The sequence below is a fragment of the Salvia miltiorrhiza genome, chromosome 5 (assembly GCF_028751815.1).
Source record: "Salvia miltiorrhiza cultivar Shanhuang (shh) chromosome 5, IMPLAD_Smil_shh, whole genome shotgun sequence".
Classification (NCBI taxonomy): domain Eukaryota; kingdom Viridiplantae; phylum Streptophyta; class Magnoliopsida; order Lamiales; family Lamiaceae; genus Salvia; species Salvia miltiorrhiza.
This window is the reverse complement of record NC_080391.1, coordinates 8,406,457-8,424,050: the sequence shown is the minus strand read 5'-3', so window position 1 is coordinate 8,424,050 and position 17,594 is coordinate 8,406,457. Positions and strand designations below refer to the sequence as shown.

At 36.9% G+C, this 17,594-nt stretch overlaps 2 protein-coding genes and 1 long non-coding RNA gene across 10 annotated transcripts; 2 read left to right on the top strand and 1 right to left on the bottom strand.

Moving 5' to 3' along the window:
• Positions 1–222: 222 nt before the first annotated feature.
• Positions 223–2,535, top strand: LOC130985739 (uncharacterized). The gene is made up of 3 exons (XR_009089070.1): positions 223–697; positions 1,109–1,165; positions 1,829–2,535. It is a non-coding gene; the product is annotated as an uncharacterized LOC130985739 (long non-coding RNA).
• Positions 2,536–9,340: 6,805 nt separating this feature from the next.
• On the top strand, positions 9,341–10,370 carry LOC130985737 (DNA repair protein RAD50-like). 3 transcript variants are annotated; one of them, XM_057908844.1, is made up of 4 exons: positions 9,341–9,404; positions 9,505–9,567; positions 9,662–9,793; positions 10,148–10,370. In XM_057908844.1, exons 2-4 carry the CDS (start codon positions 9,511–9,513, stop codon positions 10,190–10,192), a joined length of 234 nt encoding a protein of 77 aa, XP_057764827.1. In that variant the 5' UTR covers positions 9,341–9,404; positions 9,505–9,510; the 3' UTR covers positions 10,193–10,370. The 3 variants fall into 3 exon arrangements, with proteins under 3 accessions (XP_057764827.1, XP_057764825.1, XP_057764826.1); XM_057908842.1 differs by having other exon boundaries at positions 9,344–9,438; XM_057908843.1 differs by having other exon boundaries at positions 9,350–9,429.
• A 1,736-nt stretch (positions 10,371–12,106) lies between these two features.
• On the bottom strand, positions 12,107–15,441 carry LOC130985736 (uncharacterized). Of its 6 annotated transcripts, none has more exons than XM_057908838.1 (6): positions 14,973–15,441; positions 14,669–14,793; positions 14,328–14,522; positions 13,868–13,967; positions 12,623–12,827; positions 12,107–12,544 (listed from the first exon to the last, which is right to left on the bottom strand). In XM_057908838.1, the coding sequence occupies exons 2-6, from the start codon at positions 14,687–14,689 to the stop codon at positions 12,451–12,453; spliced, it is 615 nt and encodes a 204-aa protein (XP_057764821.1). In that variant the 5' UTR covers positions 14,690–14,793; positions 14,973–15,441; the 3' UTR covers positions 12,107–12,450. The 6 variants fall into 6 exon arrangements, with proteins under 6 accessions (XP_057764821.1, XP_057764823.1, XP_057764822.1 ...); XM_057908840.1 differs by having other exon boundaries at positions 13,868–13,961; positions 14,669–14,837; positions 14,973–15,182; XM_057908839.1 differs by having other exon boundaries at positions 13,868–13,961; positions 14,973–15,182.
• Positions 15,442–17,594: the final 2,153 nt, after the last annotated feature.

Genomic DNA, 17,594 nt, shown 5'->3' with positions numbered 1-17,594 from the left:
GAAACCAAAATCAAAACTTTTTTAGTGACACCTTAACCGAAGAGATTACAATCATTTAACTGTGGATTCGACCTGACACTACAACAAAAAGTATGTATTGAGACACTTATTTAGGGACATTTTTTATCATGTGTCTCTAAATATATTTTTGGGACACTTGTTAAATACACTAATTAAATATTGAGGCATATAATTAAATATTTCACTAATTAAAATACTCACAACACACGACTGTCTTCTTCCTCCCACTTCGAATTTCACTCAAACCCACAATATTTCTCTATTGCGTGAAATACCCAAATTTCGATTTCACTCATATCTCGCCGCTGCTGCGCCACCAATATCCCGCAGGCCGCTGCTGCGCCGTCGTCTCTGTTTTGCATTTTTTGGGGAATTTGAATTTTGGCCTAACCGCTCACAGCCCCCCCCCCCGGCGTGCAGTTCAATCCGTTCCCTCCGCCGTTCAAACTTTGAATTCGCCGTTCAATCCGCTCACAGACCCTCAATCCGCCGACGATGTCCAGTTCAAGCTCGTTCGCCGATTGAAACAATTAAAGTGTTTCAAGTCCTCCGCTGCCTCCGACGATTGAAACAATTAAATAGGACGCCGTCGGATTTGGTCACCCACACCGCTGCCAAGCCCTCTGCCGCCGCCGTCGGATTCCGCCGCTGCCAAGCTCTCTTCCGCCGCCGCCAAGTAATTTTTCTTCTTTAATTTCAGTGATTTTTCTTGTCAATGAGCATGTATATTGGGTGGCTTTTTTCAGAAATTCTACTACTTAGAATCCTGATTAATATGCTGAGTCTGATTATCAGACTAATATTATTCTTCCTCTGTAAATTTTGCTAACTTGAGCATAGATGCTTGTAGGCTTTTCTCTCAAAAGCTCCGCAAGGAATTGTAAGATATCTTTATTGCTTTATTAATAAAGCTTGCTCATTTTGTGTGACACAATTTTAATTCTAAATCATTGTTAGATGTGTCTGGGAATGTGGTTTGTCTCTGTTGGCCGCCCACACCACAGTTCTAAATCTTGAACTCCAAGATATTAAAAGCTCATAATGGTTTTGCTTATTCTTTTTTTCTTTTTCCCCTCATTTTATGCAGACTCGTGGGCTAAGAGCTGGACAAGTAGGAGCAAAGAAGGGGATAAGTTTTGTTGAGGTATTCCACTTGCATCTTTCTCGATTCTGATTATTGAATGATTAACAAGCAATCATACTTTTGCATATGTGTTGGATAGGAACAGGATATTCATTGATTATCATTAAATAAGTAGGAGCATCATTTAGTATATGGCAACTCTTAACATTGTATTCTTGACTCCTTGACTTGTAATCGCAATCCCACTGGTTCAAAATGAAAACGCTAGCTATTTTAATTTTTAAGTTGTGTTGGTGAAACACTAATGAATTCGTGTGAGATGTAGAGACATGATTAGCTGAAGACTAGTATATATTAAGTTAGCATATTCTCATTGGTCCAATGCTTATTCAAAGTTATAGGCGTCATATGGTTTTGTTCAAATTTCTTCTGCACTTAATCACGACTAAAATTACCCTTCAGTCACTGCTGCCTGCTAGCTAAGGTTGTTGTCTCTCATAATTTTTTTTTTCATTGTAGTTATATTTGCTATGTTTTTTTTTCATTGTTCAAGTTAGAGGTATGATATGAATTTTTTTTCATTGTAGTTATATTTGCTATGTTTTTTATTCCTCGTGTTTTTGTTATTATGTTGCTAATTGTTATTATATGTCTAGTTACATTATATTTATTATTATCTAAATTTATGTTAGCAGTTAAACTTTATGTGTTTCTTGTTTTCAGGTTCCTTTGGCTGTTATTCGTGGCTGACAAACATGGTTTTCGTACCTCAATATCGCATGAATTGTTGTCATTTTCCCCCATGAATTGATTGCTAATATGTGTTTGTATCCCAATTTTGAGTTTTGTTGAGTTTTAATTCCTTGGTGTAGTTTTGGAGTGATTTCAGGGAAAATCAAGAATTAATTGGAGGATTTTGAAGACATGAGATCGAAGTACGTCTCGAGAGGAATCCGTGAGCGCAAACGGCGACCAAATCCGAGTCCGGACGAGGGAGAACGGAGCAAAACGAGCGGACTGTGCAAAACGCCCAGTACCCCGCGGTCACCACCCGCGGCCGCGGGGTAAGACCGCGGGTCAGCTGTTCCCGACTCAGGAGACACCCGCGGTCACCACCCGCGGCCGCGGGGCGGGACCGCGGGTCCCCTGAGCATCCCCCACGTTTGAAGGCCGCGGACGCGGGCCGTGACCGCGGGAAAAGGGCGGGGCTCCCCCAAATGGACCCCAAACGCGATTTTAGCCTCAAAACTCCATTTTTCTCTTCTTTTCCCCATTCATTCACCACACACACCCAATTCATCTTCCCCAACCTCATACTCACCCATTTTCCATCTTCCCCAATTCATTCACACCAAACCCTAGCCTCCATTACCACATCTTTTTACCAAGATTGAAGGCATTGAAGAGGAGAGAAGATTGAAGAAAGCTCATTAATAGGATTTGTCACTTCTTACTCTCTCTTTCATTTATGCATTTCTTTGATTTTGGTTTGTTGTTTGTGAACATGTTTGGATAAAATCCCCCATTGGTTTGGGGATTAGGCTCATGGATGATGTGATGGATTGATTATTATGCTTAATATATGTATTGATTATTTCCTTGTTATTATCTTTTCAAGCCCTAGCTTTAATTCTTGTATGGATTGTTGGCCACTTTCTATGCATTTCTAATTTGTGATTTGAATCGGGAGAGGATAATCATAATAGATTAGGAGCTTGAAACATATTGACTCAATAAACCGGGAGGTTGAGAGTTGGGTGAGAGTTTACCGATCATTTGTGCTCTTGGGAGTTATAGGTTAGAAGTTGACCGGGGACGGCAACTATGACCCGTAATCTACAGTTTTAGTCGTCCGGGAGGGGGCTAGAACTAGTGGGGAGATCACTCTAGATAAATAGGAATATCAAGACTAATATTGAGCTAATTGAAGTCCATTGCTAATCCATCGTTGCCTAATCCCTAAACCACCTTCATCACTTAATTAATCCACTTTATTTGATTGTTCTTATTTTGTCTTTGAATTTGTTAGTTAATCAAACCACTCACCTCCTTGTTTAGTCTAAATAGCTCTAGCATAATGACTTAAGGTAATCACTAGAATTTGACTACTAATCCTTGTGGAATACGACCTTGCTTCCACTTATTGCAACTACACCGTACACTTGCGGCGTGGTGAAAATATTAGCGAACAAGTTTTTGGCGCCGTTGCCGGGGATTGGTTGAGTTTTTACTTTTGATGTTGTGAAAAGTTGTTTTTATCTAATTTAGATATTGTTTTTATGTTTGTTTATTTATATGTTTATTTGTTTTTGTTAGAGAAAATTGCTCCACAACCGTAAAAGCGGCACCAAAAATGGATGATGGAAGGAATGAGTTGGTTGAGCAACTCCAACTACAATTGGCGTTGATGCAACTTAAGTTGCGTGTTTTGGAAGCCAAAAGAAATTGTAGGCAACCAATGATCCAAAAAGCCTTCCAACCAACACCTTCCTATGGTGAGTATTATGACATGGGGTGCAATGCCATGGAGTGGCAATCACCATTGGAGTATGAGGACCATTTCAATAGTTGGAATTATGAAAATTCTTATTCCACTCAAGAAGGCTTCCAAGGGGGAAATCGATACTATCAAGTGGAGAAATCGAATTCGAAAGACGATCTCCTACAATGCTTCTTAACTACACAAGCTTGGATAGAAAAAAGTCTAGCAAAATCGGAGGTTATGCTAGATGAGCAAAGGAGGTCTTTGGCTACCACTATGGAAAATCAAAAGCGAATTGATGATTTGTGCATGGCCATTAGCCTACGGAATGGAACCTTGTATGAGGAACCAATGCCGATGCTAAGTGAAGAGCCTCAAGAAGTTGAAGAAGAGTATAAAGAAGATGAGGATCAATTCTCCAAACCCCTTGAAGTTGAGAGCCCAACTTTTCCAACGCAACCTCTACAATTCCAAAAAGATGAAGATTTCACAAGCTTTAAAGAATGCAAAGTCAAAAATTTTGTCGATCCTTACCTCGACATGGGCGATTCTATGAAGGCTTGCTTCTTTCACTTTTATTTATCTTCATCTTTTGATTTTTATTTTGATTTGCCTAATAAGGAATTGTTTGAGTGTGGTGATACTCTAGATGGTGAACGAGATTACCATGACGCCCGGGATGTCTCAAGAATTGCAAAGCCACCATATTTTTGGATCGCGGCGGATGGAGCTTGCAAATTTGATGAGAAATGGCCACCGCCTAAGCCTCCACCTCGCTTGTGAGTACGAGACAAGTGACCATTTTCTCCTTCATCCAGACTTATTTCTCCTTTGTGTGAAATAAGTTTGGGGGGAGGGTGAAGATGGGTTACTTATCTCATTTATTCCGTTGTTTATTTATTTAGTTAGTTTAGTTTTCGAATAATGAGATTTTGTCTATTTTCTTGAGCTTTTCCATGTCTCTTGAGTTTGAGCTTGATTGTTGAAAAACATGAGTTGGATGAAATGTGTGTTGGGCTTATGATATGAATTTTGTTTTTGGAAAAATTGTGTGTATCACTTGTGGATTATGCATGAAAAGTTTGAACTTGTGACAAGTGAGCTAAATGTTGTACCTCCAAGAACTTGAAAAAGAAAATGAGCTTGTGAGAATTGAGCCTTTGATTGTCATACATTTACAATCTCATTTTGTTCTTGAGTGTAAATCATTTGAGCATGTGTGTTGATCTCTAGAACTTGCCATGAGTCCTCTCTTGAAAATAAAAGTAGATGTGTTGTTAATATTGAAGTGATTTAAGGCCATCCTTGTTAGCCACTTGACTTAAATTGTGTCCAAATTCTCATATGATCCTAGTTTACCCTCTTTGTGCCTTGTAGCATTTCTTTGAATTAACCAATGATGGGTAGAACTTAGATTGTTAGTGGTTACTTTGATGAAAATGTTTGGGAAATGATTGAAATTGCTTATCAAGCTTTGATTGAGTGAAAATCACTAGTCCCCTATGAGCTTAAAAAAAAAAAAAAAAAAAAAAAAAAAAAAAAATGAAAATGAATGTGAATAAAAGAGCATAAAGGGGAGTGATTTGCCTTTTGAATCATATCATGATAAGTATTCATAGGGTGAAAAAAGAAGAAATGTGGGGATATTGGTTATTGATTGATTTGAAAAGAACAATGGTGAGTATGACTTATTCAATTTGGGAATTATATATGAGTCACTTTGCCTATAAACACCTCACCTCACCAAAGAGCCCTCATTGCAACCTAAAGAAAAGCCCTTGTTGATCATTATTTATAACACATTGAAGTATAGAGAGTTAGGATAAATGGCAAGCTTATGGTAGATTGCATACATTGTTTCAATTTGAGTGCAAACACGCCCAATCTAAACACTTGAGAGTCGAGTGCATCATTGAAACATTCACCTTGTGAGGATTCAAACTTGGAGGCTATAATGTTGAACTTACTATCACTTGTGACTTCTTGAAATGCATATCTACTTGTGATACACTAGTGAAATATTTTGAAAAAATTGAAGCCCTTGAAATGACACCAATTCATTCTCACATGTTTGTTATCTTTATTTCTCTTCTCTTTGTTGTTTGGGGACAAACAACGCTTTAAGTTTGGGGGGGGTTGACAAACATGGTTTTCGTACCTCAATATCGCATGAATTGTTGTCATTTTCCCCCATGAATTGATTGCTAATATGTGTTTGTATCCCAATTTTGAGTTTTGTTGAGTTTTAATTCCTTGGTGTAGTTTTGGAGTGATTTCAGGGAAAATCAAGAATTAATTGGAGGATTTTGAAGACATGAGATCGAAGTACGTCTCGAGAGGAATCCGTGAGCGCAAACGGCGACCAAATCCGAGTCCGGACGAGGGAGAACGGAGCAAAACGAGCGGACTGTGCAAAACGCCCAGTACCCCGCGGTCACCACCCGCGGCCGCGGGGTAAGACCGCGGGTCAGCTGTTCCCGACTCAGGAGACACCCGCGGTCACCACCCGCGGCCGCGGGGCGGGACCGCGGGTCCCCTGAGCATCCCCCACGTTTGAAGGCCGCGGACGCGGGCCGTGACCGCGGGAAAAGGGCGGGGCTCCCCCAAATGGACCCCAAACGCGATTTTAGCCTCAAAACTCCATTTTTCTCTTCTTTTCCCCATTCATTCACCACACACACCCAATTCATCTTCCCCAACCTCATACTCACCCATTTTCCATCTTCCCCAATTCATTCACACCAAACCCTAGCCTCCATTACCACATCTTTTTACCAAGATTGAAGGCATTGAAGAGGAGAGAAGATTGAAGAAAGCTCATTAATAGGATTTGTCACTTCTTACTCTCTCTTTCATTTATGTATTTCTTTGATTTTGGTTTGTTGTTTGTGAACATGTTTGGATAAAATCCCCCATTGGTTTGGGGATTAGGCTCATGGATGATGTGATGGGATTGATTATTATGCTTAATATATGTATTGATTATTTCCTTGTTATTATCTTTTCAAGCCCTAGCTTTAATTCTTGTATGGATTGTTGGCCACTTTCTATGCATTTCTAATTTGTGATTTGAATCGGGAGAGGATAATCATAATAGATTAGGAGCTTGAAACATATTGACTCAATAAACCGGGAGGTTGAGAGTTGGGTGAGAGTTTACCGATCATTTGTGCTCTTGGGAGTTATAGGTTAGAAGTTGACCGGGGACGGCAACTATGACCCGTAATCTACAGTTTTAGTCGTCCGGGAGGGGGCTAGAACTAGTGGGGAGATCACTCTAGATAAATAGGAATATCAAGACTAATATTGAGCTAATTGAAGTCCATTGCTAATCCATCGTTGCCTAATCCCTAAACCACCTTCATCACTTAATTAATCCACTTTATTTGATTGTTCTTATTTTGTCTTTGAATTTGTTAGTTAATCAAACCACTCACCTCCTTGTTTAGTCTAAATAGCTCTAGCATAATGACTTAAGGTAATCACTAGAATTTGACTACTAATCCTTGTGGAATACGACCTTGCTTCCACTTATTGCAACTACACCGTACACTTGCGGCGTGGTGAAAATATTAGCGAACAGTGGCCCCTTAGGAGGTGATTGGTATGATGGAATGGAGGTGGGAATGGAATGGTGATTCCTACCTCCATTTCATTCCTATGCTTGGTATAGTTTTATTTTAGGAATCACCATTCTTAAGGGAATCACCATTCCTTTACATATAGGAATCACCATTCCTTCTCTCCCACATGGTATTACCTATTCCATTCCATTCCATTCCATTTCTAATTCACCTAAATTTAGGTTTTGACAAAATTATCCTTATATATTTTGCACCCCCACCCCACCCCACCCCACCCCTACTTACACCCCTTCCACCCCACCCCACCCCAACCCCTCTACCCAAAAAAAATATTTTTATTTTTTAAAAAATATTTCTCGCCATTCCACCCGCCAATTTTTTTTTTTAAGTTTTCTCGTCACCCCCCACACCTCACCCACCTTTCCTTTTCCCCCCAATTTTTTTTTTGTTTTTCTCCCCACCCCAACCCACCCCCCCCCACCCTCCAATTTTTTTTTTTTTTTTTTTTAAATTTCTCCCTACCCCCACAATTTTTTTTTTAAAAATTTTACTCGCCACCCACACCCACACCCATCCATCATAATGCAGAAATGACACGAAGACACATGTCTCATTGGTATTGCAACTCAAGATCTAGTTCTTAGGGAAAAGTTTGTTGGTGAACCTGAACATGCAATAAAAAAAATGGAGTTCTCAATTTCAAAGTGAACTACCGCTGTGCCGCACACCCATATTCTAGAATCTGAACTTTCAAAGTGAAACCCTAGAGAACTACTCCTTCTCCGCTCCGGCCTCCTCTCCGTCGCCACGCCAGAAGACCGGCGCCATTTCGCCAACAGCAGTAGCCCAGCCCACGACCTGCGTCCTCCCGTCATTTGCCAGCAGACCGCCGTTTTACAGCAGCAGCAAGCAGCACCCTATCGGCGAGTCGGCGACGATGACTGCTCCCCGGCCTCTCCTCCGCAACAGCAGCAGCCCGCGATCTGCGTCGTCACGTCCACGCAGTAGCATTCTTGTTTTAAGAATGAATTGTTAATATATGTTTTTCTTGTTTTATGAATTGACTGATATGTGTGAAATTGAATCGCTGATGTTTATGGATTTTTTTCTCTTCAGATTTCGAGATGTGAGGCAGCAACATGTTTTTCTTGTTATTTTCGCTTTTTTGTAATTATTTGAAATGAGTCAAATGACAGTAGCATGTGTTTTATGATTTGAAAAATAGAAAATTCAGTTTTTATAAATCGGATCGGTTCGGTTCGGTTTTGAACCGATGTTCAGCCATATTTGTGGGAAAAAACAAAATTTGAAAATTTATTATTGTTTTAAACCAAATTTACCCTAAAAAAATTGGAAAGGGGGGGGGGGGGGGGGAGGTGTGGGGGGGGCGAGTAAAATATACAAAAATTTGGGGGAAGGGGGTTGGGGGTGGCAAGAAAAATTTAATAAAAAGATAGGGGGGGGGTTGTGGGTGGCAAGAAAAACTTAATTTTTTTGGGGGGTGCATGTTTTTGTGTAATATGCATGGAAAATACGTCAATTTTTTTAAAAATATAATTTTATTAATATTCAATTTTTTTTTCTTTCCGATTTTACCCCAGTGCAAATTTTGGTTTGTCACTACAAATATAACACAAAATAGAGATGAGAGATGCAAAATAATGCCAATTTGATAAATCTATACTATATTAAAAATGGAGTTCTCAATTTCAAATTGATTTCAAACAAAATTGAGCGGCAAATTTGTGATTATAATAAAATTATTAATGTGAATTATTCTTTATTTTTTCATATTAAACTAAAATATTTATCTTAAATTACAATATTTTTTATTATATTTAGAATTTTCTATATAAAAATCAAATTAATATAAATTTTATATATAATAAAATATATAAAAAAAATTCGTGCGTTGCACGAGTGCAAATGCTAGTTATGATGTAAATGTTAATTTAGTAAAACAAAATAATTTCATTCCATTCCTAGAATTTATTTTTAGATACCAATCATAGGAATGGAATCAAATAAGGAATTACAATTTCATTCCTCTTGTATTCCTTATGCATACCAAGCAAAGGAATCATCAAGGTTTGCCATTCCTTTCCCCCCCTTCATTCCATTCCTAACCTCATTCCATTCCACCCTCATTCCATTCCATCATACCAATCATCTCCTTAGTGGATGAAGTGCATCAGCAACTTAATACTTGATAATCGTGTCACTACATCTTAATGTATTCTAGTTCAATGTTGCTTAATGTATATTTGGTACTACGTCTTAGACCTATATGTCTTTCATGTTACTGTACCGTCAACTAATTTGTCAAAGCGCAGGTGTTAATGCAAACTGGTGATGCACAACTAGAAATGAGAGGAAGGTGTAGTGTCGGTCAAAAGGTAAATGCTAGTTGGCATGACTAGAATGAACTTTGAATCACTTCATCTCATTCATGCCTTTTATGGGTCAATGTGTTTCGTCGTCCTTTTTCAGGTTCTTGCTTCACTTATCATAAGATTGGCAGTAGCGGAAACCTTTTGCCTTAATTGCGGAATACTTGCACTGGATGAACCAACCACAAACTTGGATGGCCCCAACTCCGAGTCTTGCAGCAGCTTTACTTATGTATGTGTGACTAGTAAGCCTATCTCTCGTCTTTAAAGATAACATAATTCCATGTTTTCTTTCGTTGCAGTCAACATAGCATTATTGAAGCGCAAGAAATATTTGATTGATCATGTTCAGAGTAAATTTATTGTACTTGTGTAGGTTTTATCTTTAATTTGTTTATTATAGTTTTGTAGCAAGCTTCTCTATTGCAACTAAATGTTTTTTACAACGTATTATAATCTTTGGGTTAGAATGCTCTGCTTGTTTAACATTAGCTTCTTGAATTAAGACCAAAGATTAGTTTAGTGAGGGACGATGTGGAAGGATTATGTTCTCTAACCTGTGATGTCTTTTCTATATTTTTTGCAGGGGTCCAACCTATGGTTACAGGGGAAAGGTGTTGCTTGCTTTTGAGGATAATGACTCTTCCAAAATTGGTGTTAGATTTGATAGGACTTTTCATTTATATCGAATTGCATTTTGGATTGTTTAGTTATTGAAATGTTGAATTCATATATCAAAAGAATATGATATGATTGTATTTGTACAGTAAGTGCCTTTATATAGTAATTTTGGGGCATAAAATTTTTAATACTACGGATAATAGTATTTCTAATTTCTTTTGAATGTTAAAATAAGTGTCTCATGTATTCATCTTAAGACACATAAGTGTCCCATAATATTAATTTCGAGACATAAAATGAATTATAAGGCTACAAATATCTGTCCCGATACTTAAGCAAAAGACACAAATAAGTGTCCCATAACATTAATTTGGGGACATAAAATGAACTTTAAGATACATATTTTTTGTCCCAATACTTAAGCAAAGGACATAAATAAGTGCCCCAATATACAAATAAGTGCCCCAATATTTCTTTTGAAGGCACAAATAAATATCCCTATAAACTTAATAATAGGATTCGAAATATTTTAAAGGGCACTTTTATGTGCCTCTAGATATCAATTTTGGGGCATAAAAAATTGTCTTGTAATCTATTGATATCGAGGCACATAAAAAGTGTCCCCAACCCTATTGGGACACGATACCTGGAGGCACATGTACTAAGTGCCCCGAAAATAAGAAGTGCCCCAATAGAGCACATATTGGGGCACTTTTTGGTGTCCGGAAAGCCATTTTTTGTTGTAGTGTGAACTTACTGTTAGCTTGTATAGTGGGCATAGGACTTTATTTGCGTGAAGCTAAACGAGGGCTTCGTCACATCACAAGGCCAAAAGGCAACAAAAAGAGATAAGGGAAAAGGAAAGAAGAAGGAAGAGTCCTCGGGCGAGCAATAAAGAACAGTCATAACCATGGAAAACATGATCAAAGTCATGGATGTTTTTCCAAACTCAACGGGACCTCGCCGACACCATTCTCATGGGTAAAGATACGTTATTCGAAGAGTTGGAGTTTCACATGAACGTGCTTGCGCAAATTCGACATCTCCGAGGACTTTAATTTTTAGTATTGTAAGATTTTATTTTTATTTTAATATTATTTTAATGAAATTTATGTTTTTAAATTTAATTTAAAAATGTATTTAAAAAAATAAAATAAAAAAGTATTTTTTTTTTTAGAAAAATAAAAAAAATAAATTAAAAAGTACAAATGTAGAGAGCTTTATTGTGAAAAAGTAGCTCACAAATGGTGGGAATCATGTAAGTGGCCTGCTGGGCCGCCTCTTACAAATTGGCCCCAAAAGTCATGCGTTGTTCGATAATTAACCACCCTTCTCTTATTACTTTACCCGCTGCATATGCCATCTCCGCCCACGCGTCCTCTACTCACCTCGATCTCAACCCTCCTTCACCAGAGAGAGCATATGATTCCTCTCCAAAAAACTTGTTAGTTTGTCAGAAAGCATTTAGGTTAGGTATATACTTCTATATGTGTTACTGCCTAACATGAGCGTTTACTGGTGTCTGGCTAAAATTTGATAAATCGCCCATTAGAATGCTCAGCGACACCTTTAATCCAAACGTTTTGCTGAAATTGGGATCTCGTTTTGTGATGAAGCAGCCGAGGTTTCTGGTTTTGTGCATCCGATACCAGCAGCCTAATTTGTGCCTCTGTCTTGGACTAGTGTTGTTTGTGGTGAAAACTATGATGTGACCCGACACATCTCCCAAAACGATTCAGGACTGTTTATGAGTTACCCTGTTCAATTATTTCTATAACATCTCCAACAATATTATTAAAGGAGTCTATTTCCTTTTTTTCGGTACAAACAAATCAAACAGAGAGTTTGATTTTCATTGACATGGACTTTGTATTTGTAATTTGTGAGTAAATATAATCAACTGATAGCGTATTGCATAAGGTGCTGCTCTCTGAAACTCCAATCTCTGTATTTAAATTTAGTGATGCACCACAATTCATTATAATACACTGTTCTGTTCCCCTATGGAGCTAAAAGCGCATTAACAAAAGGCAGCAGTTAGGTGGTAGCAGTGGGCTACCGAAAGAGGTAGTGAGATGAGAATGGGGAAAAAGGTTAGAAAAGGCTTTTTGCTGACGCTCCACTACATTTGTCACAAGATACCCTAAACTACATAAAAGGGGTATAAACATCATATGTTTTTCTATGCATTCCTCCATCTCTGTTGTCGCCCACATTTTATATATTTTGTTGGAAACTCTGAGAAAAAAAGGTGAAATATATGTTTATTTAATTAAGTGCGTTGGTGTCGCTGTCACCGTCGCCGTTGAACTTGCCCATTGATAAGGTGAAATAGATAAGTAGAATGGTTCCTATGCATGACCTGCAACACGTACAATCTTACAAATCATCAGATTATTGCAATTAAGAGGAAATCATGAAGTCAGAGTTCCAAACTTACAGGGTTGCAAAGAAGAAAAGTATTCTTCTAGGATCAATAGTCCAAGTTGGAGATGAACGGCGGAAGGTGAATCTCTTGGCGTCAGCGACGGCCGTGCTGGTTATGCTGCCGTTGGTGATGGTGATCTGATGATGGACCTGGGGAGGGATGGAGTGGTCGTGGGGCCCCGCCGCCACTACTGCTTGCTTTTCAGGCGTGAAATCAGCTGCAGTTTTAAGACAAGCAAGAGTTTACAATATGCCTACTCAACAAGCATGAGGCCTACAACCACCAAATATTTCCCCTAACCTAGCACGCAATGTGTATGCTGGAAAGTAGAAAAAGAAAAGAGTTGAAAATTCAGATTCAAACAAAATGGAGCCATCCGAAAACTGTGAAACAATCATGTAATGTTTCTTTTTAGATCAATCACGCTTATCATCTTCAAATTTAACCGTTTTTCCTTATTCAAGTAAGAAACATATATTCTTTCATTCATTTTTGCTTATGACTGCTTCAGCTCAATCAAGTTACTGACTTCAATTTCATTAACAGCTGGAACAACAGATGACTTCTAGCCATGTAAGTGCACCTTTATCATAGTAAATTAATGCAGTGAATTTCTGCTTTGCATATACGTATATTATAATAAGATAAGAAACACTATTCCAAGTAGATTTACCCGAGTAGGCAGTAGCCCTGCTGTAGGGGAGGCTGTCTAATTGCAACTGATGATAGTACTTATAAAATTAATCAGTTACTAAAAACCTATTGCTCAGAGACAAAACATATAGCGATAGTGACAGCAACGACACAGCTATTTTCCCAGATTGTTTATGGCCTAATTGATTGGGTTAATTTATCAAATACAGGTGGCGCATAACCTAGCACGATCACGATCACGGGTTAATTAAACATTATTTACATGTGATTAGTATCTATGTTATGATGCCCAAAGCAATGATCCTTCTACCATGTGAACAACCGGTAGTTGACTATAACGACAATGCCCTGCACCGATTGTGACCTAATTTTGGTCCTTTTTTGGGGTGGGTATACCACTCTGGCCCCAACTAACACAAATGTACAAACCTGCATACATACAAACTGGACACGGACGAACCGATTTAGTGCAAGGGCCTTTCATTCATCTCAATCTCCAAATATCTCACTCTCAACAATTGAAAATACAGTTTAAATTTAGAATAAGAAATATATCTTGATGGTCAAGTTAAGGAAAAGTGAAAAAGATCAATGATTAATTACCTCTTGGTGAAGTTGCAAGCATACTAACATCTCTCTCGTTGCTACTGCCTTTCCTTTCTGCGGTTCTCATCGATCCTTTCCTTGAAAGGTTTCTCTGCAACTTTTTGTGCACCAACGAGTATAATATTAGCCGGATATAATTTGAATTTTTAAAATATAAATTCCTTTTCAAATGTGAAGAACGAGAGGGTTTAGGGGAAAAAGGCAACAACTTTGGGCTGAAAAAGAGTTGCTTTCGGGTGAGTAAACACCAAACTTAAAAGACACTGGATTACGACGATTCTGAGTAAAATAAAGCACGACTTTTTGGAATAAACCTTTTATCCGAACCAAAATCCTTGAGAATTGAAATAAGTTGGTTATAGTAATGATGGCTGACAAGATTGGTATTCTACAAAATTTGCGATGAGATGCGACAAATAAAAAGTTCAAACTTGGCCTCTTTTTTTTTTTAACTTACAGTGATTCTTGAATTTGCAGAAGTGGTATCCTTTTCTATGAGATGAGAAAACCGCTCCATATCGACCACAAAGCTATCAGATTTAGTGCACGAGTGGTGCAGGGCATTCACGTGATCAACGACGGAGATTTTCTGATTCTCTCCGAATTCTCCGGCGAGGCAGTTTGTAACAAGATGATCAGAACCCATATCCTCCTAAAGAAATGATTAGGATTTGTCACATTCAAATATTAATAGAATAAAATCGGCGGATTCTTATATAACCAGCAAAGTTGAATGAAACAGTATGTAGACTGTAGTGAATAGATAATTGTATAAGAAATATAAGAAAAACCGTTTACCAGCTTTGGAATTTCAGTCATTTTCTATCGCCACCGATTTGGAAAACTTTGGGGGCAGTTAATCAAAGGACGTTGCGTATCTAATCAGGAAATGATTTCAACTCTCCACCACCTGATCCTAAATTCTGACGCATCATGAAAACAGAGATGCCTCTTTAGTCAACTTAGTCTGTATAGTTTCGTGCAAGAAGACAACTCTCGTGAATGGTGAGAAAGAAAAACACAGACCTTCATTTACAATACACATATATATTCTTCACTGCAAAAATCAGAAAGAAACAGAGCAATTTTAAGAAGTTCAAACCTGAGCAGCTTTTGTTGATTCGTGTTCAAGAATGTAGCAGTTTTTCTTATTTCATTATTTGCGAGAGCATATGTAATAATGCTGAGATGATTGGAGAAGAATGGGTAATTTTGGGGGATGATTAAGAGAAGAGAAGGTTGAGATTTCAGAGTGAATTCATGCTTTTTTTTTTTGTTCTTTTTTTGGGGGGAGTAAGGCGTGGGCAGTTTAGTGACTATACATATATGTTTTTATATACTGCGGCCTTCGTCCCAAATCAAATGTCTTGTTTCTTTTCGGCACGTTATTTAGAAAAATATTAATTATTATTAAGTAGTGTGGCGTAGAGTTGAAAAAGTGATGTGCGTTCCAAAAATTCTATTTTTTTATGATAATTTTTTTCATAAAAGAAAACAAAACATTTGAAATGGAACAACCTAAAAAAGAAAATAAGACATTTTAGTATAATAAATACTCATACACGCGCGCGCGGTCACATAGTTGTTATCCGTCATTATTGTAAAGCTCTATGATTAAATTTGGGACTTATCTTTAAAATGGTTTCCAAAGACGTGGTCTTGTGAAATTGTTGGGGTCTATTATGTCTAAATATGATGCCTTGCATTTTTAGAAAATGAATCATGTTGAGGAAATACGGAATTTTTAGAAAGTGACATTTTTTTGGAAATAAGTGTCGTATATGTGGATGTATAAAGGACAAAATTTATTTAATTATTGCAATTAATTGATATGATATGTTGTTTTCTGGTGAAAGAATATATTAATACGATATATGGGTATATTTTATACAATTATATATGGAAATATATTTCAAAACGGACCACAAACAATTCCTAATATATAGTTTAAGAAACAACTGTTGCAGAAAAAATCATGTTTCAGCTCATTTTTACTGGTATCAATTTTGGATATTGGAAAATATAATTTGAGTTTATTAGGCTGAATATCGTTATAATATATCCCAGAACGGCGGTTATCTGTAAAATCTAAATTTGCATAAGTGAGATGTAAGTACGTATATAATTAGGATCGGTTTGGGTCGAATTTTTGGGCAGAAGTGTCTCCACATTTAACACATTATTATTAAATTGCGATTTTATTAGAAAAGAAAAAGAAAACCTAAGAAAACCCTTAAAAGCACAGAAAAAGCAGACTAAGGGCCGAGCCTCGTTAAAATCTTTTCACACACATTAATTAAAGGGTAAATATCACTTTAAACCCCAAATCATTTTCGCACTATCAATTATATCCTGAACTATCGAAAATAATTTTTTAAACCTTGAACTATTAATTTTGTATCAATTGTACTCTTTATCCATTTTTCATCCTTTGAATTTTTAATGAGTAATGCATATAATCGCGTCGTTTTATATAATACTCCCTCCGTCCACGAAAGAACTTCCTATCTTTCCTTTTTAGAACGTCCACAAAAGAACTTCCTACCTATTTTTGGACTATACCGCACCACTTATAATCCTCTTACTTTTCACTTTTCACAACTCTCAATATTAATTATAACACATTTTCACCACTCCCAATACACTCAACTATTTTTTATCCACTCTCAATACACTCAATATTTTTTCTTAAAACTCGTGCCACTCCCTCCTAGAAAGTTCTTTCATGGACGGAGGGAGTATATGTCAAAAAAAGAATGATTCTAAATACATTGTAGTATCCAGTGAGCCATGTCAAATTTTTGAAGCTAAAAAAATGAACGAATGGTACAATTGATACAAAATTGATAGTTCAAAGTTAAAATTGTTTTCGATAGTTCATGATATAATTGATATATAGTGCGAAAATAGTTTAAGGTTTAAAGTGATATTTACCCTCAATTAAAGGTCTAAAGATCAAGATTTAAAAAAAAAATCAAAAAATGTCTGAAATTATCACGAATCACAATCATGAGTCCAAAATTTATGTTTAATTTTCATCATTCGGTATTAGTAATACATACGTACATTATGTATTTATAATTTATTCATGCAACTTGACTACAACATAAAAATTATTTGGACATATATCTCATGAAACCTAATCTTGACTTACATTACAACCAATTAGATCTAGAAGGACGACTGTTGACCTAATATTTTGATTTGAATGATTGTTTAGATGAGGCTATCCAGTACATATTGTTAAAAATTAAATTGTATTTTTAAGAGTAATTAAAATTAAGATCTATTGATGTAAGATAAGTATATTTGATCCGAGTAAATCAGCCACCCATCGAAAAGTAAATCCCAATTTATCATAATGTCATTTTGAATTCAAATAACCATTAGTACTTTTTTTTCAATTTAAGTAAAATTTATTCAAAAACAGATAGAAGGTGTAACCTAACAAACAGCTACAAGGTTAAAAAAGTTATAACACACGATCAAAATACAATGTGATGGATTACACATCCATTCTCTTAAGTTAAAATAAAATTAAGGTGCTAAGAACTAAATTTGAAATACCAAAACCAAAATCTTACTTTGATTATCTCCACTAAATCCTCACCATTTGCTAACATGTTCTTAAACATCGCGCCATTTATATAATTTCAAGTTGTGTTAATGGTGTGAAATGTATAATATGGATAGTGAAAATCAAATATTCGTCCCCAATTTAATT

What these genes read in the sequence shown, in the direction of transcription:
- LOC130985737 (XM_057908842.1), top strand. Translation starts at nt 9,403, where the DNA reads ATGTATTCTAGTTCAATGTTGCTTAATGTATATTTG. An exon ending in TGTTGCTTAATGTATATTTG is followed by an intron (nt 9,439 to 9,504) that starts GTACTACGTCTT and finishes GTCAAAGCGCAG; the next exon opens with GTGTTAATGCAAACTGGTGA. An exon ending in CTTGCAGCAGCTTTACTTAT is followed by an intron (nt 9,794 to 10,147) that starts GTATGTGTGACT and finishes TATTTTTTGCAG; the next exon opens with GGGTCCAACCTATGGTTACA.
- LOC130985736 (XM_057908838.1), bottom strand. Translation starts at nt 14,689, where the DNA reads ATGACTGAAATTCCAAAGCTG. An exon ending in TGACTGAAATTCCAAAGCTG is followed by an intron (nt 14,523 to 14,668) that starts GTAAACGGTTTT and finishes TCATTTCTTTAG; the next exon opens with GAGGATATGGGTTCTGATCA. An exon ending in GCTTGCAACTTCACCAAGAG is followed by an intron (nt 12,828 to 13,867) that starts GTAATTAATCAT and finishes TTAAAACTGCAG; the next exon opens with CTGATTTCACGCCTGAAAAG.